Consider the following 27289-nt stretch of genomic DNA (forward strand, 5'->3'; position numbering starts at 1 on the left):
AGAGATGCCCATGTAGCTGCCTGACAGATGTCGAAGACAGGGAGGGAGTCCACGAGCGAAAGCAGTGGACACACCTTTAGCTGTGGTGGAATGAACCCTCAAACCCTTGGGGGCTTGCTGCCTGGCCAGTGCATAGGAGATGGACCTTTTCTGCACTGCTCTGTCCTTCACTCCAGCGAACCAGACAAGAAACTGATAGTCTACCTAGTGTTCATTGGTGGTCTTTTCGGTTCAAGACAATGGAGTCTTACCTCCTCCTGAGAGGTGTGAGGCAGAGCAAAGGAGTTTGGCAGCGTGATGCTCTGGCCAACGTGGAAGGGTGTCACCAGCTTCGGCAAGAAGGAAGCACATTTTCTCAGAATCAGTTTGACTGAGAAGAATTAGGTGTATAGAGGATGGACAGAAAGAACTTATAGCTCCCTGACCCTCCTGGCTAATGTGATGGCCACCAAGAAGACAGTCTTGGTTATGAGTAGTAGATTTAAAAGCGGAACACATTAAGATAATAAAAAACAAAATCAGGTCCAAATGGGGAATAACAAAAGGTTTGGGGGAAACATTTGGAGGTCTCTCAGGAAATGTGTCACAGCTGGTGACTTGAACAGGGAGGGTTGATACGGCAACCATAAAACAGCTAAGATGGCTGAAAGATACCCTTTAAGTATGTCCAGGGCAAGGCCTTGCAAGCCAATGAAAAAACAAATAACATCACTTCGGTCAAAGGTGCAGAAAGAGAATCAACATGCTTATCAGTGCACCAAGCGACAAACTTGTCCCAGTGGCAGACGTATACAGTCTTTGGCTATAGTCACCTGGCTACCAAGATGACTTTAGACTTCTGGGAGAAAACCGAAGACTCCCAACTGTTGCCCCTCAATGTCCACACATGAAGGCAGATTGTGCACATGTTTGGATGCAGAACTATATCCTGTTGCCGTGAAAGGAGATCCTCCCAAAAAGGCAGCAGGATTGGAGAACTGATGGTGATGCTCAAGAGCTCGGGATCCCATGCACTCCGTGACCATTCTAGAGAATGATTTGGGTCTGGTGCATCCCGATTTCTTCAGAACGTGCAGCAGGTGTTGTAATGGTGGGCAGGAATACATAAGTCTGCTCTGCATCCGCTCTGGTGTTCTGAGATTCCACCAGATGCTTCACAACCGGGAAAATGCCCTAAAGGTCCATCCATGCCCAGAGGTGCAGGATCTCCTAGTGCAGGGCCCTAAACCCCACCCTATCCTGCTAGCTTTTGCACCACACTACGGTAGTGTTGTCTGTGAACACCTGAAACAGCCTTTCCCTTTATGGAAGGCTTTCAATGCCAAGTGAATCGCTCTCAACTCAAACAGGTGGATGTGAAGTTGAGAATCCGCTGGAGACTAGAGTCCTCTGATCTCTACCTCATCCAGATGGCCACACAAGCCCAGGAGTAATACATCTGTCCCCATTGTGATATCTGAGTGGGGAATGAAGAGGGGTCAGCCGCTGACCCAATCGCAGTTCATCAGCCATCACTACAGGCACTCTGCAGTTCTCTCCGATATCGGGGCTCCACAGTTGACGTGTAGGCATGACATCCTTCTAGCAGCTCATCATATGATTTGGACTGGCATTGTCAAGTCTAAGAACACTCAGACTTCTTTCTTTTTATCATGCAACTTACCAGGCGAAGTTTGATCTTGATGATGACAACTGCTCCAAGAGCAGGCTTGGAATCTTTCTTAGTTGGAGCAGTGCAGAGCCATCTGGTGTTGGCCAACCAGTAGCTTCAAGGAGTGCTCTTATACAGCCTCGGGGTTTGTCGCACAGCAGTTTGGGCAGCCCTTAGACTTGTGGTTTGGCTCCAGGCACCACAAACAACCAGGTGGGGGTCCATCACAGACATCTGCCTGTGACAAGAACCACAGGGTTTAAACCCCAAAGATTTTTAGAGGACATTGTTAATGCATGCTGGGAGCTTAGCTCAAAAACAATTTCAACAAAAAGTCGTAAAAGGTAGCCCAAAAAAGATTAAAGTAGCTCTTCTGGATCTGCGATAATGGTAAGGTAAGAAAAGAACTAATGTCGGTGAGCTGGGTTTTCATCTATTTGGGCACAGCGTATGTCTCTTTCGGTGCATACAATGCCAGTGTGGAGCCGATAGAAGCCCCCTACTGGCGCACAGAGGTACTCCTTAAGATTTTCCGGATCCAGTCTAGCACCTGGGGAATATTGTAAAGGAAGGATATGGCATCTAGAAGCCCTATTCAGATAACTAAACTGACAGAAAGAGTCGAATACAATGATGCTCAAATGATTTTTAAAAATATATGTAAGTAAATAGAAATTGTATATATTTGTAAATATTTTAAATGGCATACAATGCATACACTTTCCCTTTCTTATCAAATATGGTTGCTATTTGGACTCAGAACTAGGCTATGAGGATAAAAATTAAGAAGATTTATTGTCGTACAAGGCCACCCAGCTCGTAAAAATCCACAGCCATTTAAACCATGCTGGTTACACTTGCTTACTGCTCAGCTGAAGCACGAGTACTCCTATCTTCTACACCAGACAAGCGGCAAATGAAAACTACTTGATCTCTTTGTGGGCACAGATTTCACAGTTAATAAATATGCATAATTCATTAAAGAGTCACAAATGCAATGTTCCCACTATGTTTTATGAAACAAGAATGTTTAACTTAGCATGAACAAGGCTTTAGGCCAACTCATGTTTTCAGACAGCTTATTTTAATGCGTGAGGTTTTTGGCTCTTGACAAACTCATCTTCCCTACCTGTGCTTGGCGGAGCTTAAATTTTGGGCGTCCCTGCTTATTTAATAATTCGAGATTCAATTGGTTCTAGGGTCTTGCTCTCACTGTAGTTTTTTTTAATGTAATATTTTGTGTTCCTGATGTTCCTGGGCCGGAAGAATTTTACAATTCTATACAAACTGAAGGCTAGACCAAATGGATGTGCTGTTTATATTTTGAATGTGGTATTTTTTCTGTGGAGGGCATCCTACACTGTATTCATTAGAGTTAGGGTAAATGACAGTATTATCATGTAAAGTGTTTTCTATTTATCTATTGATGTCGATGTTAGACCACAGTGACTTCACAGTTTCTCTGTCTAAAGTGATAAAAAAACATCATTTGGAAACAAACCAGGTGTTTCTGTGGCTTTCTTGGAGAACAAATTCAGTGCTAGTTTATTTATCACCATGGGTTTAGAATAATGTTCTGATTCTCTCCTACTCTTCTAAGCAGTCCTTATGACATGTGCTCTTTGATTCTCATTTGCCTTCTGCTAGATTGTATTTAGTGCTGGTTGCTAATTAGGATAGAGCTTAATTTCCGCTGTCAAAAGTATTTACATTTTGATATGCTTTGACTAACCAATACCTTCATGGTTTGTTGGTTCACGTCTCTCATGTGGATTACCTTTGTCCCCTGGATAAATGATATGTCAAATGTAGAGATCTCATCTGAACCGACTCATACACTGCCCCAATCCAACATTTGGCCCTTTTGCTGAAAAGCGCACACATCTCCTTACAGAAAATGCCTGAAAAACATTTTTTCACTTGACATACCACTAGCGAGGACCAAGACCCTTGGATTGTGTGAACCGATGGGCACCTGCTCCATCAAAACTGCCCAATGGTGCTCTATTCTAGCTTTTTTCTATCAAATGAGATTTAACTCTGATCTTGATTTGGTAGTAAGGCATAATATACTGCCCTCTTATTCCAACATGTCAATGGACTGACATGGTTTAATGCGGAGCCTTAAACAGTGTACACTACCTTTACTAGCTAAGCTACTGTACGACAAGTGCACATGCACATTTAAATTTTAATTATAAAAGCTGAGAATAGGTGTTTGCAATGTTACCAAGTTCAAGTTTTGTCATTTCTATAAGGTGCTTACTCTATGAAAACGCATGTGTAAGATCTCCATGTGAAGAAGACAGAGACAACAGCTGGATACCTCAAGGTGTATTGAGGTACATCATAACATGAGCACCCCATCCAACAACAGTCAAACAGAGCCCAGCTTAACTGCTCTCCAGCCTCTCTTATTCTGACCTCCCAACGTTCTGAGCTCCATCTGACCTCTAACATTTTAGTATACCACATACCTCCCCCATACAATATTTACACTAATTGAGCAAAATGGTAACATAACAAGGAAACAAATTCAAAACAATGTTACCCTGCACAGTAAAAACTCATTTGGAAATGTCACTTCATAATGAAGCAGGTCTAACAAGAGAATAGTTACATGTTCTAAACATAATCACCTAAATAAGAAGGCCTTCTCTTCACATGTTGACTCTTCCTCATCTTTTGTTCTTGTGAATGTTGTGCCAAATTGTCAAATTCAGGTTGCATGGGATGACACTGAGCCACCCTTCCTAAATTCTAAATCCTATGATCTTCTGTCCTTACCGCATTTCTAAAAACCTTAGTAACTTTCAACGGTTGACTACATTTTGAAACATTGTTACCATCCTTCCTTTGGGCTTGATCCCCAACACACACATCTGTCACTTTAGTAGCATTCCGAACATCACATTCCTGTTTACCAATTTCACTTTCTCACACACTTCCCATCCACCCTCAAGCACAGCACTAATGAGTCCATCACCTTGCTTGTCATTCACCCTTAAAGTACGTACAACACTATTGGTTGTCCTCCTTCTGAACAACAAGAACAGAGTGACGCCACTCGTGGAGTGTGCAGTTAAGTTGATACCTTTTCACTTTCTCAGTTCAACTCTCCAATTTGCGCCACCCATCAAGGCCTGTTGGTTACATGGAGGCACAAATGGCTACCTCTCAATCAATCCATCAACAAGAACAAGCTATTGCTTGACTTGCCAATACGGTTTCAGCACTTTAAAACCCTTTTTGGGCCAACCCTCTGACGTCACTTTCATCACTTTCTGTCAAATTTGATCTTTCTTCAACTCCTTCCTCCATTCCACCTCTTTAACAATGCTAACAATGCCCTCTGTGATAGAACATATATGATCTATTCAACATAAATTTTACCTTCAAATAACTCATCACCTCCTTCAACACTATCAGTTTGATTCTGGCACAATCTAGAAAAGCAACCCGCCACAGAGTTGTTCACATCCGGAACATATGACAGTTCAAACTCAAATTCCTGTAACACAACCACCCATTTGTGAATCCTGCTAGAAATGTAGTCAAACCATTCCTTAATGAAAACGACTTTGAGAGGTTTGTGATCGGTTTTAATTTCACATTCATGTCCCAACAAAAACTTTCTAAGCTTCCTTAATGTCCTAAACTACTGCCAGGGCCGAGAAATTAAGCTCCACCCCTCTCAATGTTCAAGAAATAAACAATATGGTTCTAATCTGCCCCTCGTACTTCTGCAGTAAAACTGATCCCAATTCTCTCGAACTGGCATCAGTCATCAAAATTGTGTGATCACAGGGTTCAAAGCTGCTCAAGCATGAAAATCCCTTTCACACTCCTGACAGCAAATGAACTCTCTACCTTCTTTAGCAAATCCCTCATACAGCTGCTTTTTCCAGCAAATTGAGGCACAAACTTGCTATTGAATTCGGCCATGCCTAGAAAATTCATCAAATTGTCCTTTCCCTTAGGAGACGGCAAATTCACGATGGCATTGACAAGCTCCTCCTTAGAGTGAAATCCATTGCTCATGACAAAATGGTCCAGATATTCTATCGCCCCAACATTAAATTTGCAGGTCGTGACTTTTAATGTTTAATGTTAAGCCATTGTCTCTCAATCTTCTAAAAGCCTCACACACATCTAAACTCCTCCCATAAGCCAACATATAATCTTGGTAGACCTTAATACCATCAATGCCCTTTAACACGTTTTCCACAGCCCTTTGAAAAATAGCTGAAGAAGATGTTAACCCAAAGGGCATTCTTAGAAACCAAGTGTTCCAAATGTGTCACAAATGCTTCTAACCCCTCAAGAACACCCCACACCTTCTTCAAATAACTCCGGAAATTCTTGTAGCATAAACCTCATTTACACCAACTGGCCTACTAACCCTTAACCAATGGTGTTTTGTTGAGATCAAGAAACATAACACTCCTTTTGGAGAAACCAACTTATTAAGTAGTTGCCCTAGAACAAAATATACATTTTCCCAGGGATGATTTTTTCTTTGAATTCTATGGTTGTCCACAAATAACCTAATAACTCTATGGGTTGACTTCCATATCCATGTCAGGCATAAACAATTTCACATTACCTTTAACGTTTTTCTCATAAAAGTCCATCGGAATTAACATTACTTTTGACACTTTCCACCCAGGGCAATCTTTAAAATTCACCAGGTGATCCATGTTGCCACATCGGAAACATTTTCATTGGAATCCCTTCACCTTCTTAACAGATCGAATCCCTTTTTGTCCACTGTTTTAACAGAGGGGCCATCACCCCTATCATAGTGTAATGTATCTTTGTGACAAACATCAACACATGTTTTGGAATGTTCATACGTTTTTGCAATAATAATTACTTCAAGTAAAGGAGTATTTTCCTTTTCCCACATACTATCTTTTGCTTTTTCCAATGCACATCCCAACATATTTTGATTGTGCAAACGTTCTTCCATTGAGATACCAAAATTGAATGTGGAGGCTAGTTTGCGTAATTCAGTAATGTATTGTTCTACTGATTCTCCAGATTCCTGCATTCTCTTTCCAAAGCAGTAGCATTCTAGAACCATGCTAACTTTTGGAAGCTAATGTACATCTTAATTTCTTAATACCAATTTCATATTCATTTAGATCAGATACTTCATCTTGAGAGAGATCCAGTAAATGCATAGTTAATCTTTCATTTTCATGAGGACTCTTGGCCGGAGAGAATTCGGAGGAAAGGCGCAGGCAAAGATTCCAGACCATGCAATCGAAAACGCATTCCCCCACAACCCCGGTTGTGAGTGCCAGCTTGCACAGAACCAGCATTCCCTGTTCTGGGGTGTTGCAAAGAGATCCAGATTTGGCTTCCCCACTGGAGAAAGATGTTGTCCACAACTGTTTGATTGATTTCCCACTTGTGACAAGAGGCTGTCAGTCTGCTGAAAGTGTTGGCTATCGTATTTTGCTTCCCTGGGACATGTTCTGCTTGTAGATGCACTTTGTGATGGATCGACCATTCCTAGATATCTTGTGCTTCTTGGGACAGCAGGCGGGATTGTGTGCCACCCTGCTGGTTGAAGTAGTGCATCATGGTATTGTTGTCCATGCGACTAAGCACCGACAAATGTTTTATTCTGAGACAAAAAGCCTGCAAGGCTAGATGTACTGCCTTGAGCTTGAGCAGACTGATATGGAATAATAATTGAGAAGGCTGCTATTTTCCACTGACATGTAGGTCTTGGAGATGAGCTCCTCAAAGCTCTAGGGAAGTTACAGTGGTGAGGACCAAAGGAGAAGGCTGAGTTAGAGAAGAGAGGCTGACTGACAGACGTGCTTGCAGAGTCCACCATGATAAGGCATTGATCATGACCGGAGTCATATGGATGAGATGGAAGGATCCTGTGGCTTTTACTTATTGTCTGTCCAATTCCTCTTGTAGTCAACACATGCGCAGATGGCAGAATGAAACCAGAGGAGTGCAAGTTGCATCATCACTAGGGGGGACTTGTGGATGCCAATGGAAAGTGACTATTTTCTTTCCGGGCTCGAAAAATCATAAAAATGTTACTAGACCTCCAGGTCGAGTAACTTAAATAATTTACTCGACCTATCTGTAATGTACTTGACCCGTAAACAGGTCTCAAATTGTGTGATCTTAGGCAAATAGTTAATAGTCACCTTTTTCTTAATTCTCACATATGATTGCACCTTCAAATATGTGAGCTCAGCATTTCAGCAGTACAAAAAAAACCTCTTTTGTTTGATTAAGTGGACTAAAGTTTGCTGCATGCATCACAAGACTCTAGCGCACATACCCATGAAATCCAGCCCACACAACCTAGGACTTCTTTTAGTTTGCTAACAACACTGTGATCAGGGCAGGAGTGTTTCTCAGTTTGTTTAAACACTCAATTTAAATAAATATATTACTAAACCATGTTGTGATAACATATTGTCATCTTCACACTGTAACTTTCCAAGAAATATCCAAAACCCTCTCCACTAACTTGCAGCTTTATTTATACAACTATACAATGTATTAAGAATCTGTGAAAACTAGGTTTCAGAAAACATATCCATTGCACATCAACATGCAAAGTATTCTGATTTGTTTTCATACTATTAAAATATGTTTTCATCACACAGAAATATAAAAAAGGGCTTTCACAAATACTGAAATATATTTTTAAATGTTTGAAAGTTGACTTAGGGCCATATGTACGAACACTTTTTCCCATAGACACAGAATGGGTAAAAACCTTTGATACATCTGGCTCTTAGTCATTTAAATGTTGTGTGTTAGGAAAAACCTGACACCCTATATCCTTTTATTTCACATTCTAAGCAGCAGGTCACAAAGTTCACCTTACAAAGTCCTGGAACTCTGCAGTTAGAAGGAAGATTAATTGTAAGAAAAACTGACTTTTGCCCTCTGTCTGTGAACACAGCAAATGTGTCATAAGAACAAGATTTAAAGGCATCTTTTATTGGCTCCTCACTTTTCAACTGAAGAGAACACCTGTTCATTGTCAACTCGCCAAAAGGGATTGCTAAAGTTATCAACTTTAGTTGTCTCTCAGATGTGGAGCACGATTTGTTAAGAGCTGTATCTAGTGTGCCTCCCAAGTTATCCCCTGAAATGATTGAAGACTTATTTCTGGCGGTTCAGCGTGAATCCTAGTTCGCTGAAGAAATTCGTGCAGGCAGTTGTAGATCTCTGTGGGGCCTGGCAGGAAGGTGCCTTGACCAACCAGTCATCGACAAAGGGAAACACTTGGTGTTTGTGTTGTCTCAGAAAGGCTGCTACAGGTGCCAAGCATTTTGTGAAGATACGAGGGGAACATTTTAGGCCAAAGGGAAGCGCCTTGAACTGGCAGTGGCTGCCGGCTACCATGAATCTTAGAACTTTTCAGTGCATTGGGTAGATGGGAACATGAAAGTAGGAGTCTTAGAGATTAAGGGTTGACATATAGTCTTCTTGGTTGAGAAGCTGCAGTAACTCCTCAAGTGTTATCATGCAGAATCACCTTTTAGAGGTATAGAAACCAGGAAAGACTAGAACCCCCCACCTTTCGGAGCCAGAGGAACTTGCTCTATGGCACCTTTTCTGAGCATGGCTTTGACCTCCAACTTGAGAAGTTGTAGATGTTTCTGAAAGAAGGTTTGGAGCAGGGTTGACAGCAGTTTTTGGATAAGCTCTAATGTATTGCCAAATTGAAAGTCTAAGACCCACTGATCCATTGTGACTTCTTGAAAGTGTTAAAGATGATTTGATATCCTTCCTCTCAGGTGAGATGTAGAAGGAAGGAAAGTAGCAGGTGTCTGGAACACGTCATTGATGGAAGGCTTTATCTTTTACTTGCCGTCCCAATTTTCCTTTCGGAAGTGGTCTAGTGTAGGCCACTTGTGGGGGGTGTCTCTGTTTGTATTGGTGACAAAATGGCTGAGAAGCCATTGAATATGTCGGAAAGCAGTATTGCTGGCAGTCTCCCCTAAAGGAGGGTTAAACATTGAAAAGGTATTTTCTTGTACCGCAGGGTCTCTAAAGACTTAGCTGTGTCAGTGTCTGCTTTGATAGTTTTGAGGGAATCATCGATATGTTTGCAAAAGAGTGCTTCGCCATCCTATGGAAGGTCTAAAAGTTTATTTTGAACATCCGGCCTGGAAGAAGTGGTCATCACTGCCTCCTGAAGACTGCCCGCTCCAGCAAGTTGTCAGAAACCTGCATTGGCAATATCCATGGCACAACTGATGATCTCACTTGAAATGCACTCCCAGTCTTGTAAGATCTTTTCTGCTTCCTCCTTTATGTCATTTGGAAGTTTGTCTATGTCCGGGGTGACATCCAGCTACATCTGGCGATCATATCGTCCGAGAAAAGCCAAAGAGTTTGTTGCCCCTCCAGTAAGCACTGACACTGATGAAAACACTTCCCAATGTTGTCAAGGCACCTACCCTCTTTGTCAGGAGGTGCTGAAGGGTTTTTGGAATGGCGCTAGGCCACCTGAGTAACCACTGAATCAGGTTTGGGAGGGCCAGTCTGACACGCAGGATCATCATCCAGGGTTTGTATTTTTTGCTGGGGTGCTGTAACACAGCAGCTACTGTGAGTTGGCTAGAACACTCAGACCCAGGGGCGGTAGCAAGATGACATTAATACTTGGAAGGAAAAAAGCTGCAAAGAGACAAAGGCAAGGCGCCCCAGGGGAAGGCCGGTATGAGCCAAAAAGCGAGTCTACAGAAAGGAAAATACCTCCTAATCTGTCGCAAAGGACTCATTCCACAAATCCCCAAGCCAGGGCAGAAAGGTAGGATATAAAATTACGGATTTCTTGCTTACAAAGAAGGAGTCGAGTTCCATCAACGCCTCAAAAGACTTGTTTTTCTCAAATGATACAGATGTAAAAGACTTGGTTGTTGTGGAGACAGCGCAAGACGTGGAAATTTCTTGCACTGATTTGGGAATAACAAATACACCAAACCCCTTGCCTAATAAAACCAGCCTAAGGATTAATGCAGAAATCCACAGATGCGACCAAAATGACACCTTTTCCACTTTAATTCTGAGCAACTAGAACAACTGGGGGGACAGCTTGTGCTGTACCTTATATCCTAAACAACTCTCGTAAGAAGATAATTAAACTGACTGCATCATGATAGAGGAATATCCGCTAATAGATCTCTCAGATATCTGTCCATATACACCACCAGACACTCAGATCGCAAACAACAAAGCAAAATTTAGTCCCATCTGAAGCTCAAGCTTACCAAGGAAAAATTACTCACTTTGTAAAGCAACAACTCCAACAACACATGACATGCATGTAAATCAAGTAGTCACAGTAAAGGAGCGACAACAGGAATCTGATGCCCACGGTGTCCACAAAATGGGGACCAAATCAAACAGTGATCCATTAACATCAGGAGACCAGTGGAAGGCTCTGCTATGAACAATGGACGCGATGTCGGCAGCTATTCAATTTCAAGCCGACAAACAAGATACTCAGGTAGACTTACTTAATATTCAGGCTTTCCACATTGTGATCATTTATAATAAGCTTCAAACAATGAATGATCTGATGAAGAGGGCTCAAACCCAGCAGGTGACATGTCAGTGTGCCACTATAGGTGACAATTCACAAAGAACCCTTGAAATTTTAAATGACATTTTAAAATAGGTAAAAGTCCAGACCCTTAGAACGCAAGATCACTTAAGCAGTAACGGTGATAAGGCCCTCAGAATCCAAACAAACAAGGAAAGCATACAAAAAATGGAGGATTCCCAAACGGTAGTAAACAAGGCTGTTATGCTGTTCTGCTTAGCTAGCATTTGTAATTGCAGGTGGACAAAAACTTTGGATAAATCAGAAAAACAAAGGTGCAATACCTCTTTTGGTGTTTTATATCCATCTCTTAGGAATCGACAGCAACCATAACGACCCTAAAAATAAATATAATTACATTAGTTATTATCTAAAATTATTGGTTGCATATGCCGACTAAACAGAAAAAGTGTTACGTTTGGAAATGTTATCTCATAAATAAAGCATGCATTGGAGGATCCTTTTGATCTAAAAATCTGGTATATTGAATGTTTGGGTCAGTCAGACAAAGTGGTTTTAAAAGAAATTAGTCTGTAGGATCCAGTAAAATTAAATGAAATGTAATGTACAACTCTGACTCTGATCATAAGACATACTTCCATGCTTCAACAAACAAATATGTCAGGAAAATACCTGTATGAAAGATACATGCAAAAACACCTCAGAAAATGTTTTTTTTAATTAATCCATCTAACACTCACTAAGAATGCGTGCTAGTTTAACGTTAACATGGAAGAGAAATGTGTAGAGCAACACAAACTAACAGGGTATATACAACCTTATTTTACTATAGCCTTCCATTAATCCAATTACATAAACAATGTAGAAAAGGAAGGATAATAAATATTTTGCAAAAAATGTCATAACTATAAGAGATAAATCACCTACATTTGTCACTATATTAAAAACAGCATGGTGGCTAAGATAAATAAATAAATAAATAAAAAAAAAACTATCTAAAAATTCTATCATGTTTAGTGTTGACATTACAAAAAAGAGAGTTCTGGACTGCATAATTAAAAAAAATAATGTTTTTTTAGCATCAACTCCATAATAATATTTATAATAATAAAAATAGGCTGTTTGAAGGAAATGTTATGGTCACCCAATTTATAGACTGTTAACGAAGCACGAAGATCAGGTTCATACTGTTGAGATTTGACCGCCAAAACACCGCGTTTGTCTGAAGCGAATTTGCCGCTTATTGAACCATCCTTAAATGGGATCAGTTTAATCAAACAATCAGCTCATAGGCAATGGCAAAAGGAAGACACACAAATATTTCCTAAATTTTTATTTAAGGATGAAAGCATACTTTATCACAATAAACCATTAGAAGGGAAAATGCCTTTAGGAAATTAACATTCCAGAGATCCGCTGGATGTGGTTTTCGTTATATAAAACATTCAGATGAAATCAGGGCAGATGTTATTAATGGAACTAGCATGTGCTAGTAGCTACAGTCCTATCCGGCCCCTCTTCACATTACTTTATGGTTCGTCCATGGTCTGGCTGCTGAAAACAGCAGATTATCATTTTATAGGTGGCAATACCACAAGTATGAGGTGCTTCACTTAGTATTGGCAATGTTAATTACCCTGTATTTTAAGTTATAGGTCTGACTGCCCAGTACTGGTCAGCAATCTGCCCCATATTACATAATATTTAATTGGGCACAGAGGTGTTACAGTATATTGAAGTAATAAGACACACTACCTATGAATGTGATCATTCCCTAGAAGGTGATGGACTATTATTCTGCCCCGCTGCTACAAATACTGTATTGCTTTCTAATTGGGTCCATACACTCAGATGACGGCTTCTTCTTAGTCTAGGTGGTAATACAGATTTTCACTACCTTTTCCATGGTTTAAGTGCATTCTATATGCCCCTTATTTAGGCATAACTTTCACCTCATCCGTTAAATTATTTTAGAGCACATGGCTGATGGACGCTAAGCTGCCCTGGTGAGACTCAACGTTTTTTGACGGAAAGATGCTCATCCAATGTAGAAAAAGAGAACTCTTTTTACACAGTCCTACATCGCTAATAATTACCAATAAGTGGCTTTCCATCATGCTGCTTAGTTTGATGATGTTTGTTTGGGCTATAGAGACATACTGTGACATCAGTAAGATGGCCTCTTGAAGTTGGAAATGTTTGTCATGATCTGATAATGTTTGAAGGAAAACATTTTTATCATGATTTTCTCATATAAGTTATGGAAGATGCTCAAAAAGCTATCATGAGAACATTTTCTATACATTTACAAATGCTTTCCTCAGCTATGTGAGGTAAAAGACTACCATCCTCAGTAAAACATGTAATTCCAAAGGCAGCAGCAGTCGGTCATTTGACTCCCTAGTGTTCTACCGTAGCTTCATCACAAAGTTCTAATAAATATCTAGAGAGTCAACCTGACAAATGCAAGGTATGCTTGAATGCCATGATGCTGGAATTTTAGCTTCCTGCAGAGAAGGCTGTAGTAAGTCAAAAAATGAAGGAGTTTATTTATGGCACAGAAATTATGGAAGCTAAAATGCGGACATTATGTTACATTTCTCAATTATCTTCCTAATCCATATCAGAAAAAAACTCTGGTAAACTGAGTGAAATATGACCTTCAAACACTAGCAGGGGTCTGTCACTTGACACCTCAGTGAGCTACTGAAGCATCACAAAATGTACTAATGAACAACTAAAGATCTAAAAATAAAAAAGCTAATTACTGTCAGTAATGCTCTTTCTGGTACAGACTACCTAGCCACAGCTTACTCACTTTTTGAATGTTCACCAGTCACCAGACTGGATCTGGAATCTTTTCAGCAGAACCTCAGTGCACCGGTATGTGGCTCCGCAAAGACGCTGTTCTGTTCGCGAATGAAGCGCGGAGCCTCCCTAGCGATACCACTGGTGCTTTTGTCAGTTGCTTTTCAGGCTGGCCGCGCTCCCAGATACAGTGCCCCAATAGCAAATTAGCTGTGACCTGTGTGCAGTCCCTTTAACTTTGGATATTTTCAAAGGATAGAGTCCGATCACAGACCAGTGAGAATAAGAGTTTGTTAGAAATCTGTGGCTGGATAGTCTCTCCACCAGAAAAAGCATTGCCAGAGACAAGTAACTTGCTCTTCTGCTGGAGACTTCTAGCTGCACAGTCCTCACTTTTTGAATAGATACCAAAGCAGTACCTATTTGGAGGTGGGTCTGTGAATGGACTCAAACCAGAAATTCCTGGCAGACCGAGCAGGCAAAAAGACCATCTCAGCGAACCATAGTCTTCAGTCAATTGCCTTTGTGAATGTATGCATGGACGCCCACAAAATCGCCTGACATTTGTCTAGGGAAGAGACTCTACAAGCTAATGCACTAATAGCAGCTATGGCCCAAGTTGAATGAGCAAACAGTCCTTACAGAGGCTTTTTTTTAGCCAATGAGTAGCAGATCTTAATGCAAAGTTCAATCAAATAGGAACTGTCTCTCTGGCACAGCCTTGCCTTTTTAAGTTCCAGGGAACCTCCACTGTCCACCGGGTGTCCTTTAGTACAATCAATATAAAAGCTTAGTGTTCGCTTGTGGTCCAAATAATGGAGTATCTCTCTTCGTTCTTAGAGGCATGAGGCGGAGCAAAGAACACCAGCAAAGTGATGAGTGGAAAATTATTTTTGGGCCAATCATTGCTACTGTACTATGGTCACTGCTTATGTGCGATACAATTCTGGTGCCAGTTTTCTTTGACTTGAGGAACTCCAAAGCCTGTAGAAATTACTGCCAAATGTGCAGGAACCTTCAGGAACCAGATAAACCTGCATATGCATTGAAATTCCAAGAACTCGTCCTTTAAACTTGGACTCTTGTGAAATAGGGATGGCAAGAGGTCAAGGCTTATTCTTTTGTGGTGATACATTTATATATTCAGATACAAACAACATATGAATAAAAACAAGTTATTTACCTGTACACTGTGGTACCCCAGGATTGATATCTTTCATAGATTCACATGCTTAAATCTTCCCCATTGCCATGGCGGGATTCTCATGTTAAGATTAATATAAGCAGTGTTCAAGGATTAGCATTAAACCCCCATAGAAAACAACAGACATTGGTGTAGGAAACTGGTCTGGTGTGTGGTGAGCACCTATGGTGTTGTCACCTTATACCAGGTCCAGGTATCCCCTCTTATTGAGGTGTAGGCAGTGTCTCGGAAGCCAAGGCTCTCTGGAGGAAGCTGTGGAAGAGCAGTCAAGACTTATCTAGGAGACCTGCAAGGCTTATGCAGTACCTCTGTAGTCACACAGCACTTACACACATGAAAGAACCACACAGTGTTACAAAAATAAAGGTACTTTATTATGGTAACACAAATACAAAAATACTGTATAGGCAATAATCAACTAGCAGGTGAGTAAACACACTATTATATATACCTTAGTAATCAGGAATGGGCATAGAATGCAATAGAGAACAGTGAAATGACAGTAAACAATAGCGACCCTGGGGCAGACCAAACCATATATTAAGTAAATGGAATGCGAAAGGCAAGACCCCCATCCAAGTAAGTGGAATCTGTAGAGGGGAGCTGGAGGAACTAGTAACCCCAAAAGGAAAGTCCTAGAGTGCCCCCGGCAACCAGGAGAGAAGAGGTAAGTACCTGGTTTTTCCCAAACCCACAGGTAAACTTTGTAAAAGGACTGTGTAAGACCCAAGCAAGATTGGAAGAAACAGAAGATGGATCTTGACAGAAAAGGACCTTCAAAATGAAGGGGACCAAGTCCAGTTCCAGTAGGAGTGTCCGGTTGGGGCAGAAGCCACTACCCACCCTTTCGGAGATGCAGGACCAGGACGACAGCGAAGACCAGGAGTCAGCTATGCAGCACAGGAGAAGAGTTCCAGAAGTGATGCAGTCGATGTCCCAAATCGGAAGTAGAGTTGCAGTCCGTCAGTGGTGCGGAAAAACCACTAACAAGCCTTGGCAAAGGCAAGAGTTGCAGAGCTGCTGGGGACCAGGAAGGTCCGGGAGGACTCAACCCAAGGAGGGGAGTCCGAGGCGAACCTCATCAGCGAGGAGAGTGGGAAGTCGAGGATGCAGCCCCCACAGGCAACTCACAGGCAGCAGGCACAGGAGTCACAGCGAGGCCCACTCTGCACACCTGCAGAGGAGTCCCACGTCGCTGGGGCAGCAGGCAGGACAGTATGCTTTGCAGGGAAGAGTGCTGGAGGCCAGAGCTACACGGAGCCTGAAGATCCCTTGGAAGAAGAGCCAACAAGCCTTGGTAGTTGCAACAGTCACGGTGCACAGGGGTACTGTACTACAAGGAAAGGCAAAGACTCACCACCTCCCAAGTTGGACAGCTGGTAGAGGGGACCACTCCAGACCACCACCTGTGTCACAGGATCCACTCAGAGTTGCAGGAGAGAGGGTCCACGCAGCCAGTTGTCCATGCAGTTGGTGCCTGCAGATGCAGGGGAGAGTCTCCTTCACTCCAAGGGAGATTCCGTCTTGCTTCATGGTGCAGACTGAAGACTTGCCACCATCAGGAAGCACAGCCGGGGAAATGTTGCAGTTGCTGGTAGGAGCCGGAGAATCAATGTTGCAGAGTAATCGTCACTGGAGTCGCATATTGTAGGTTCCTGTGAAGTCCAGTTGCGGTTGCGGTTCCAGTGGCCAGAAGTCAGAGTAAACGTTTCAGAGGAGTACTGCTGGAATCTTGCACATCGAATCTGAGGACTTACCCAAGAGGGAGACCCTAGACAGCACTAAAAGGGTGATTGGTCACATAGCAATGTGACCAACTATCAGGAGGGGGCTGTGACGTCACTGCCTGACCTGGCCACTCAGATGCTCCCAGAGTCCTCTGCCCACGTTGGATTCAAGATGACAGAAACAAGTGGTTACCTGGAGGAGCTCTGGGAAACACCCATGGGGTGGTGATGGACAGGGGAGTGGGAACTCCCCTTTCCATTGTCCAGTTTCGCGCCAGAGCAAGGGCTGGGGGTATCTGGACAGGTGCAAATGTGCCCTTTAAAGCTTACCAGAGGCTTGGGAAGGCTAACCCTCCCAAGCCATGTAACGTCTATTTCCAAAGGGAGACGGTGTTGCCTCCCTCTCCCAAAGGAAATCCTTTGTTCTGCCTTCCTGGGCTTGAGCCAGTCAAGCAGCAGGAGGGCAGAAACCTGTATGTAGGATGGCAGCAGCGCAGGCTGGCCGGGAAAACCCTGCAAACTGGTAGGAGAAAAGCTGGGGGTCCGCTAAGGAGCCTCAGAGTGCGTGGACTCATACAACCAATACTGGCAACAGTATTGGGGTATGATTCCGACATGTTTAATACTAAATATGCCAAGGTTTGAAGTTACCATTGTGTAGCTGGACATAGGTAGTGACCTATGTCCAGTACATGGGTAAAATGGCTTCTCCACACTCACAAAGTCCAGGAAAATGGAGCTGGAGTTTGTGGAGGCACCTCTGCTCCTGCAGGGGTGCCCTCACACACAGGTACTTGTACCCTGCCCTCTGGGCTAGGAGGGCCTGCCAAAGGGGATACTTACAGTGACCCCTATGAAAGGGTTTATGTAAAATGTGTCTGCAGGCTGCTACCAGACACATTTTTCATGGGCTCCCATGGGTGCCACAAAACATGCTGCAGCCCATGGGGAACCCCTGGTGGCCCAATGCCCTGGGTACCCAGGCACCATATACTAGGGAATTATATGGGGCCACAAGTATGCCAATTGTGGGGTGCACAAAGTCAGGAACAACCAAATTTAGAGGGAGAGAGCAGTCACTCGGGTCCTGGTTAGCAGGATCCCAGCGAACGCAGTCAAAAACACACTGACAGCAGGCAAATAGTGAGAGTAACCATGCCAAAAAGAGGGTACTTTCCTACAACTGGTAGCCAAATGGCATTGTTTTAAAGCATCCAAACTTCAACCAATCAGAGCCACCATACCTCAGATTTCAAGCATACGAAAAAACAAGAGGTATAAAAATGGTGAGCCTTAACAGGGAGGAGGGAGGGTCGCTTGTGAATCTATAAGGATATCAATACTGGGGAACCACAGTATACAGGTAAGTTACTTGTTTTTCTCCAGTATTTTACCTCCTAGATTCACCTGCTTGAATCAGACTAGCAAGCAGTACCAAAGAAAGAGTGGAGGCAGGTAAAGCAAATCAACCCACCATGATAAACTGATATAAATATTCATTTAAAAAGCATAACATGTAATTATAATATACCATGATATTATAACAGTTACCTGACAGGCTCATTATAAATGGTAAAAGAGAGACAATGAAAGCGAGAAAAGTGATTTAATATCACAATGTGCATGATTCAACAAAATCCAAATACTGCGTACCTTATGAAAACAGATGTGTATGCGCAACTTACCCAACCGCTGCATCCGTCTTTCTCCATGCAGCCAGGCAGTAGTGCTTTGTGAAGGTGTGGGCATTAACCCACGATGCAGTCCTGCAGATGTCAGGGAGTGGCACACGTGCAAACAAGGCTGAAGAAGTTGTGACCTTTCGGGAAGAATGTGCCTTCACCTTCACAGATAGTGGTCTTCTAGCCTTCTAATGGCAGAAAGGTATAGTCGCTGACACCCAGCGGAGCAACGTTTGCCCGTGACAAGGTTTGCCCTTTACATGGCAGTGCGAAATAAATCAAAAGCTGATTGGACTTTCTGAAAGTTTTTATTCTGTCCACATAGAATTTCAAACATCGGTGAAAGGGAGAGAGTGTAAGACCTTCGCCCCAAATGATGACAGGTTAGCAAAGAAAGTTGGAAAAACAACTGGTTCATTTGTGAAAAGAAGTTGGCACCTTCTGGATAAACTTTGTTAGTGGGAAGGATTACTTTATTTGAATTAAACTGTAGATAAGGTTCTTGAATTGTAAATGCTTGCATCTCACTTATTCCTCTTGCGGACGTGATAGCCAACAGAAAGGCCTCTTTCCAAGAGAGAAATTTCAACTCCGCCTTGTGAATCGGTTCAAAAGGAGATCTGATAAGCGGAGGTAAGACTGTGTTAAGCTGCCACTGTAGCGGAAAAGGACTAATTGGAGGAAAGACTTAAAAAAGTCCCTTCATGAATTGCTTGACCAGACCACAGTGACAATTGCCCAGAACGTCTCATGAATCTGGAAACGACTGCTAGATGGACTTCTAAAGATGAATGAGTCCTGATTTTGCAAGGTGCAATAGATACGGGAGGATCTGCTCTGGTGTAGATGAGATGGGATAACAAGATTGAGTATCTTCCACTTAGAGGACTAGCACTTGTTTGTAGATGCAGCCCGGGCCTTTTGCTGCTCCTGTAGAGGCCGCATGCGGAGACGACAGTTTGGGATTAATGGGATGCAGGATGACATCATCCCTAACATGGACTTGTGCTTCCTGACAGAAGGGCACTTTCTTGCTGATAGTGACTCTGCTTTCAGACATAGAATCCGTTCTTGAGTGGGAAAAGCATTGGACACCTTTATGTCCAGAATTGCCCTTAAAAGCACTGCTGATCTGGATGGAATGAGAGAGGATTTTTCCTTTTTTAGCTTGAGACCCAGAGACTGGAAAGGCCAGAAGCAAGCTTGAGGTGATTGTTTTGCAATTAGAAGCGTGGAACCCTTTATGCTGTTATGTTAGCATTTGTAAAGCGTGTACAACCCACGGGTCTCTATGAGTTAGGGGAGTACAAACCAATCACAACCAGAGAAACCAAAACCATGTCTGCCCGAATAACTTAGTCAGTCCTGAAAAGGCAAGTTTTAAAGGCATTACAGAATTTCAGGAGAGAGTGAATCCTTCTGACCTCTGGCGGCAGCATAATCCACAACTTAGCCGCCACCACTGACAAAGCCCTCCTCTCCCATTTGGTCTTACAAAATCTGGGGGAAGTAACCTTAATGCTCCCTACATATCTCTTGGGACATACCAAGAGAAGGCATCCCTTAGATGTCCTGATCCAGATTGATGCAGTTCTTTGAGAACCAGGCAAACTGCCTTAAATAATATTGTCCTTCTAATCTGAAGCCAATGTAGGGATCTGAGTCCCTCCCTTACCGAGTTCCTCTTCGGAAGCCCGAGAACCAACCTAGCTGGATCATTTGGAGCTTATTAAGAGAGCAGTTAACTGTGTTTAGATACAGAGAAATACAATAGTCCAGGGGTGAGGTGATGAGCACCAGGACCACTGTCACCCTCAACTCCAGTGGGATATACTCCAAGATTTTCCTGAGCATTTTTAGAACCCATTGGCACGTCTTAACAGTACTGTTGACCTGCATCTCAAAGGTCAATGCTACATTGAAAATCTCCCCAAGATTTTAGCTTCCTTCACTGGGGTAGGTAAAGGGCCACACACATCAGGCCACAGACTACTGATCCAAATATCAGTTTAGCCCAAAAAAACATAATTTCTGTTTTGTCATAATTCATCTTCAACCAGTTTTGTTTCATCCAGCTGCTGATCTCCGCTATACAGGCCCTAAATCTCTTTGCCACCACTATCCAATCCTTCCCCAATGGCACCATGATTTGAGTATCATCAGCATATGAAGTCATCTGAAAACCGTAAGAGTTTATCAAGTGTGCTAATGGTGTCACATACAAGTTCAACAGGGTTGGAATAAGAGATGATCCCTGAGAGACTCCGCATGGCAGCTGAAAAGTGGAAGCTCTAGAGTCCCCACAGCTGACTATGTTAGTCCTATCTCTGAGGAAGGAATGTAGCAACGGTAGCGCCCTACCTCTGATGTCAGCCTGCCGCAGCCTACTCATCACTAAAGATGGTGAAATCATGTCAAAGGCCACCGACATGTCCAGCATGACAAGAATGACACCATTGCCCTGATATACCTGGCGTCTGATATTGTCGGAGGCTGAAAGAAGCGCACTATGACTGTCCCTGAAGCCATGCTGTGATAAGTCTAAGCACTTATTATTGCTCAGAAAAAGGGCTAATTCCTTGTTCAAATGTGTTTCTACTATTTTAGCTGGATCTGGTAATAAAGAGATGAGCCAGAGATTTTTCAGTTAATTCATAATTCTGCCTGGCTTCTTTTTCTGTGGTTGAATGATGGCTTCTTTCCACCTCAGCAGAAATTCTCCAGAAGCCAGCAACTGCTCGTAAGTTAACTCTAGAACCTCTGCTATTACCCCTGGAGCTTTCTGTAACACTCTAGGAGGGCATGGAGCCTGAGGCGACCCTGACCTAATTTGCATTATTAGGAACAGATTATTTCCTGAGTAAGAGGGGAAAAGGTTCTTAACATATTACAGTTAAGGCGATCTGGCCTCACTACTTCCTCTTGCTCCTCCCTCCAAGGTTCTCTGACGTCAGGAAACTCAGCATGGATATTAAGGATTTTATCCCTAAAGAAGACTCCTACTTTGTCATAGAAATCCTGTGAGTTTTCAAGATCTTTATTAATCAGTCGCCCAGGTACGGAAACACCTGGTGTCCTGAACATCTGAGAAAGCCCGCCACCGGCGCCATGCACTTGGCAAATACCCTGGGAGCTGACTTTTCGCCAAAAGGGAGAAGCATGATGACAACCTGCCACCTCAAATCTTAGAAATCCTTGTGTTTTAGGCGGATAGGGATGTGGAAATTTCCATCCAATAGATCTAGGTAAGTCATATAGCCCCTTCGCCTGCAGAGATAACATTCTAAAGGGCTGCTTCTTGATGAATTTGTTTAATAGCCTGAGATTCCTGACCTGCCTCAATTTTCCGACCTCTTTTTTATGAGGAAGAAGTTGGAATAAAATCCCATATTGTGTTGGCTTGCTAGTACTTCCTCTATCGCATTCTTGGCCAGAAGTGATGGAATCTCCTCCTTGAGTATGGAAATATGGCAAAGGTAGGATCTGGGCGGAGGGGGATCGGGAGGCTTTTAAACAAATTCCAGGGTGTAAGCATGCTGGATTACGCCTAACACTCATTTGTCTGAGGAGAGTAGCTTCCAATGGCCGAAGAATTTGGACAAAGAGTAGCTGAACTGAAGTGGGACGGAGATGACAGTAGCCTGCATCGGATCATTGCCTTCTAGAATCATACTGGGACTTTCCTCCAGCCGAAGGACGTCGAAGCACTGGTTGTCTGGCATGGGCTGCTGCTGTTGATGGTCTGTAGGGCTGATGTGCTGAATAAGAGACAAGAAACCCCTGCTGCGGATATGGATGGCACCGCGTCTGCTGCGAAGATGGCCTGGACACACATTGGCCGCTACCTCTGCCACAAAAAGTTTGAAATCTTCTTTGTTGCAATGTGCCCAAAGCAAGGGCTGTCTCTGTATCCACCTTGAAGGACTGTAATGCCTCATCCACAAACAGGTGTTCCGTGTCAAATGGCATATCGAGGATCCAGGACTGAACCTCTGGAAGGAAAGAGGTCGCTTTCAGCTATACATGGCGGCACCATACTGCCGCACCTGCCACCTGAGTGAAGGCTATGTTTGAAATTTTCATGTCAATAATCTCAGATGAGGCCTTCTTACCTTCCATTAGTATGTCATCAGCTTCTTTTTTCTTGTCCCCCAGGAGATACTCCAAGAGTGACCACAAACCATATCACATCTGATGGTCATATCTCCCTCGGATTGCTAGAGCACTGAATGCCCTGATGGATACTGCCACCATGGCGGAAAACTTCTTGCCAGTATTGTCGAGCCTGTGGTTTGCCTTATCGGGGGACGCAAGGCAATGGGAAGATGGGTTCTTTGATCGCCGTTGTGTGGCCTGCATCATGACCAAGTCTGGTCTTGGCTGACCAATAAGGCACGTACGGGAGGAATCAGGAGTTGTATACTTTTTGTGTAGCTTGGGGACAACTGCAGGAACAGACACCAGTGTTTTCATCAGCTTTAACCCCTCCTGCCAAATATGGTCCACAAGCAGGATAGCTTGAGTGGTGCGTTGGGCATCTGGTTTTAAGTCATTAAGGAAGCATATCATTTGCTTCACTGGGAGCAGAAGGTCAAAGTGTTTGCACACCCTTGCCAAGATGTCATGGAACACCCCAATATCTACTTGTGAGGAATTCGCTGGAGGAGGTAATGGGGCCCATAATCGTCCCATTAATGCTGATTTCTAGCATCAAAATGAATTTCACCTTCTTCAGGTCGTTAAACACCGTCGCTGTCAGCAAGGGTGTCTGTGATAGTGATCAATGGTCACACAGGTCTGTCTCTGGGTTACATGGAGAAGAGATTCTTAGGAGTCAAGGCAGTCACCTGTGTGGGTTGTCAAATCGGCTTTGGTTGATCTACGGCATTGGCATCTGGAAATCTTCTGCAGTAGTCGTTAATCATTATGCGGAGGTCAGTGACCAAAGATACCGGGAACGTGACAGGTTTATTAAGCTATTGATGGTCATCCTCTGATTCCTCATAAGGGTAATGCTCCTGGAACATGTCATATTCCTAAGCAGGTTGACAGGCCCTGTCCTTGAAAGACAAGTCACCCTCCAGATAGGTAGTCTGTTCCTGTCTGGCCCTTAATCCTTTGACTCTTGGCACTTCACATTGAGTTGGGAGGGACTGTAAGTGGGGCTGAATAGACTTTCATCTCCTGACTCCTGCATTTCCAGCAGGCATACTGGTGACAAAGGAGATATGTTGGATTGGTCCTGAGGCAAAGATGAGGATAAGCCCTTTGTTGAAATAAACTATTTTAATTTTGTGACGACATAACCCTGGAAGCAATCTGGAAAATGGAAGGACTTCAGGCAATGTGCTTGCTGATATAGCGGTGATACATGCGTCATCGGAGAGGGTCTCGTCATCGAGGATGATGCAGTTATCACAGTCTTCGTCGACAATGCAGAGGTGGCAGTAGTTGTCGTCACCGTTGACAAGGCCGACACAAATCTAGGTTGTGACACCCTCGAGGTCGAAGCAGTTAATGCCGGGGTAACTTATCAACAGGCCAATTTTCTTCAGCAATGGCTCTTCGAAAGGACTAGAAGGTGCAGATGAAATGGAGGCAGTGTGTTCTTCATGAGGGGGAGAAGGGCCAGCCAGCTCCTTAACTCTAGACCTCATCACGCTTGTCTCTCTGGAATGAGACTTAGCCTTTCTTGCACTTGAGACAGATGAGGGGGGGGGAACTCTTCTTTTCCTTGAGGAGGAATTGCCCTTCTCCTCAGAGTAAGAATCTGAATTTGAGTGTGTTTTTTTCTTCTGCAACCACAGGAGCAGTCTGGCCTAATGATCCTTAAGTGTCTTTGCAGAAAAAGTATGACAATATTCACACTCCTTGGGCTTGTGCTGAGGGTATAAGCATTACTTGTGGGAATCTTCTGAGAAAAGCCTAGATTTTTCACAGGATCTGCAAGGCCTAAAGTGCCTTTTTTTAAACCCTCAGACTGGTTGAAATAAGCCAAGAACAGCCCCCAACTGTACCTCTGGAGTTTTTGGTCATTTTGGTCAAAACTGGATAGCTGTCAGGTCAAACGTTGAGCTGGTAGCAACACTCTGACTGAGCAGAGTTCAGGGAGACTTCCTAACACACAACGTGCAGTAAGAGATTTGAGGTATGTTGGCTCTTCCGGGAATGACTGCTTCAAGGTCTCTGCTCTGACTGGTTGAAGTTTGGATGCTTTAAAGCAATGTAAATTGGCTACCAATGTGTATTGTTTTCTATGGGGTTTTAATGCTAATGCTTGAACACTGCTTATGTTAATGTTACAGTGGGACTCCCATCATGACAACGGGGAAGATTTAAGCATGTGAATCTACGAAAGGTACAATACTAGAGACAAAGCAATATTTTGAATGTTGTTTATAACTCACACCGAGACTCACTGTCTTGACTTTGAGATTCTGAATCTGGCTATTCACTGCTATGAAATGTATAACAGTGGTAAGCAAAAATTGTTTCCCACTATTGCTGTGTCTTAAAGAGATTCCAGGACATACAGAGTGTTTTCAGATAGCCCTCAATGTTGTGCGGCTCTATGATACAATAGAGAGCAGAGAGCATAGTTTCTGGTTGGGAGGGGAATAGAATGCACAGAGGGTGGCAGGAGGCCATGTACACCAAAGAGAAGGAAGCTGAGCCAGGTTAATCCATGCTGTGTATGGCTCTCCCATGGATGGCTCTTCTATCCTTGTACAGCTGTTGGAATCAGGTACAGATGAATTGGGTGGTTATATGTAACATACCATTGAAGATGCATCTGAGGGTTCTGAGTGACTTCATAGACAATTCAAGCTTCAATCTCAATGTATCTTTCTGTCACTCAGGACCTCCATATGGAAAAAGGTTTTCACTTCTATCTGATAAATCTGTACAGTTGGTCAGTAATCTCTTTTCTACCTAGAGAGCAGTCTAACTCTTCTTGGGTTGCAACAGGATAAATGAAATTGCAGATTGCTCATGCTGTATTATATACACATACGCAAAAACAACAGATGATGGATGGAATGAAGAACAAAACATAAATTCACCCCCAGTCACAGATCTGAGATTAATCTATCAGTTTGGTTGCCTGCTATGCCACTGCAGTTTGGACCCAGCCATATGCAAATTAGTATTGACCCTGTTCCCCATGGGAACAGTCCAGCCCGAACTGCCAGGCCAGGTCCTCCCAGGACCAGAAACAAGCATCCTGGGACCGGTTTTAGGGTATCACCCTTCATCAGCCAGACTACCTTGAATCCAGTGGCACAGTGAGCATGGGGCCCAGATCTGGGCATGCCATTCCCACTCAGGGCGACAAAAGCAAAAAGAACAGATGATGAATGGAATGCTGAACAATGCAAAAATGTAACCCCATCACAGAACTGGGTTTAATCCATCATTTTTTTGCTTACCATGCCACCCCAGTTTGGGCTTAGCCGTATGCAAATCAGCCTTGGCTCTGCTCTCCATGGGAATGCTGATATTGGATTGATCAATAATGATGCGCATGACAAGACATTTTTATACACAAATTATACATTTTTATACAACGAACGAAGTTGCATCACTACTGTTAGATTCCCCATCATGAACTCTTCGTCAACCCCAGCATATAGTTATGTGGTCAGACAGGCTCTGAGACCCAGAACGGAAGGTTAATGGCTGACAGGTCACAAGTGGGGTAACACTTAGTCGGTAGCCAAACACACAAACAGGAGAACTTAGATCAGATCCCGCAGATAGGCAGCAACACTACAATGGTCCCCGGAGACTGGCTCCAACAAATCACATATAGCCAGAGCGACACATGCATTCTCAAAACACCATAAAGTGAGATGCCACGTGTAGTTCGTTACAGTTAGCCAATCAGGACACAGCACATGCAGTGACAAGGCACCCCTCATGCCAGACATCTGGACAATTACTCGCTGGCCCATATTGTGTCCACGGCAGGTCGAGGCCCACCTACATTCCCCGTCTGGAACTGTATCTATGGCTCCGTGACAACTGTTTGCATATTTATGGTTTTATTACATCCATAGAAATGTATAAAACTAGCTTCCGTCCGATATACCATGAGAGACAGTCCCTAGACTCCTGTTCTGTAACTGCTCTTTCAGCCAAAATGTTTAATTAAACAAGCTGTTTCATGCTTTGCCAGGCGCCTCTGTCTATGTTTAAGGTAAATTCTCATTTGAGCAACAGGAACAGTCCAGCCTGAACTGCCAGGCCAGGTCCTCCCTGGACTGGAAACAAGCATCCTGGGACTGGTTTTAGGGTATCACCCCTCATCAGCCAGGCTAACTTGAATCCAGTGGCACAATAAGCATGGAACCCAGGCTGGGCATACCCTGCCCATTTAGGGAAACAAAAGCAAAAAGAACAGATGATAGACGGAATGCTGAACAATGCAAACATTCACCCCCAGTCACAGATCTGGGTTTAATCCATCGTTTTTGTGCTCATCACCCTGGTTTGGATCCAGCCATATGCAAATCAGTCTTGACTCTGCTCCTGTGGGAACAGTCCAGGCCAAACTGGCAGGTGAGGCCCTCCCTAGACCGGTAACAAGCATCCTGGGAGTAGTTTAGGGGTATCACCTCTCATAGCCAGGCTAGCTTGAATCCAGTGGCA

The 27289-nt window shown here is 43.4% G+C and overlaps 1 protein-coding gene across 2 annotated transcripts in view; it reads right to left on the reverse strand.

Moving 5' to 3' along the window:
- The window catches only part of PHKA1 (phosphorylase kinase regulatory subunit alpha 1), a 967577-nt gene that overhangs the window by 718648 nt on the left and 221640 nt on the right, over window positions 1-27289 (reverse strand). For both annotated transcript variants that reach the window (XM_069211854.1, XM_069211853.1), the window contains exon 9: window positions 11540-11593. In XM_069211854.1, the coding sequence (XP_069067955.1) occupies window positions 11540-11593 (54 nt within the window). The remainder of the gene's footprint in view (window positions 1-11539; window positions 11594-27289) is intronic.

This window comes from Pleurodeles waltl, chromosome 10 (assembly GCF_031143425.1).
Source record: "Pleurodeles waltl isolate 20211129_DDA chromosome 10, aPleWal1.hap1.20221129, whole genome shotgun sequence".
Classification (NCBI taxonomy): domain Eukaryota; kingdom Metazoa; phylum Chordata; class Amphibia; order Caudata; family Salamandridae; genus Pleurodeles; species Pleurodeles waltl.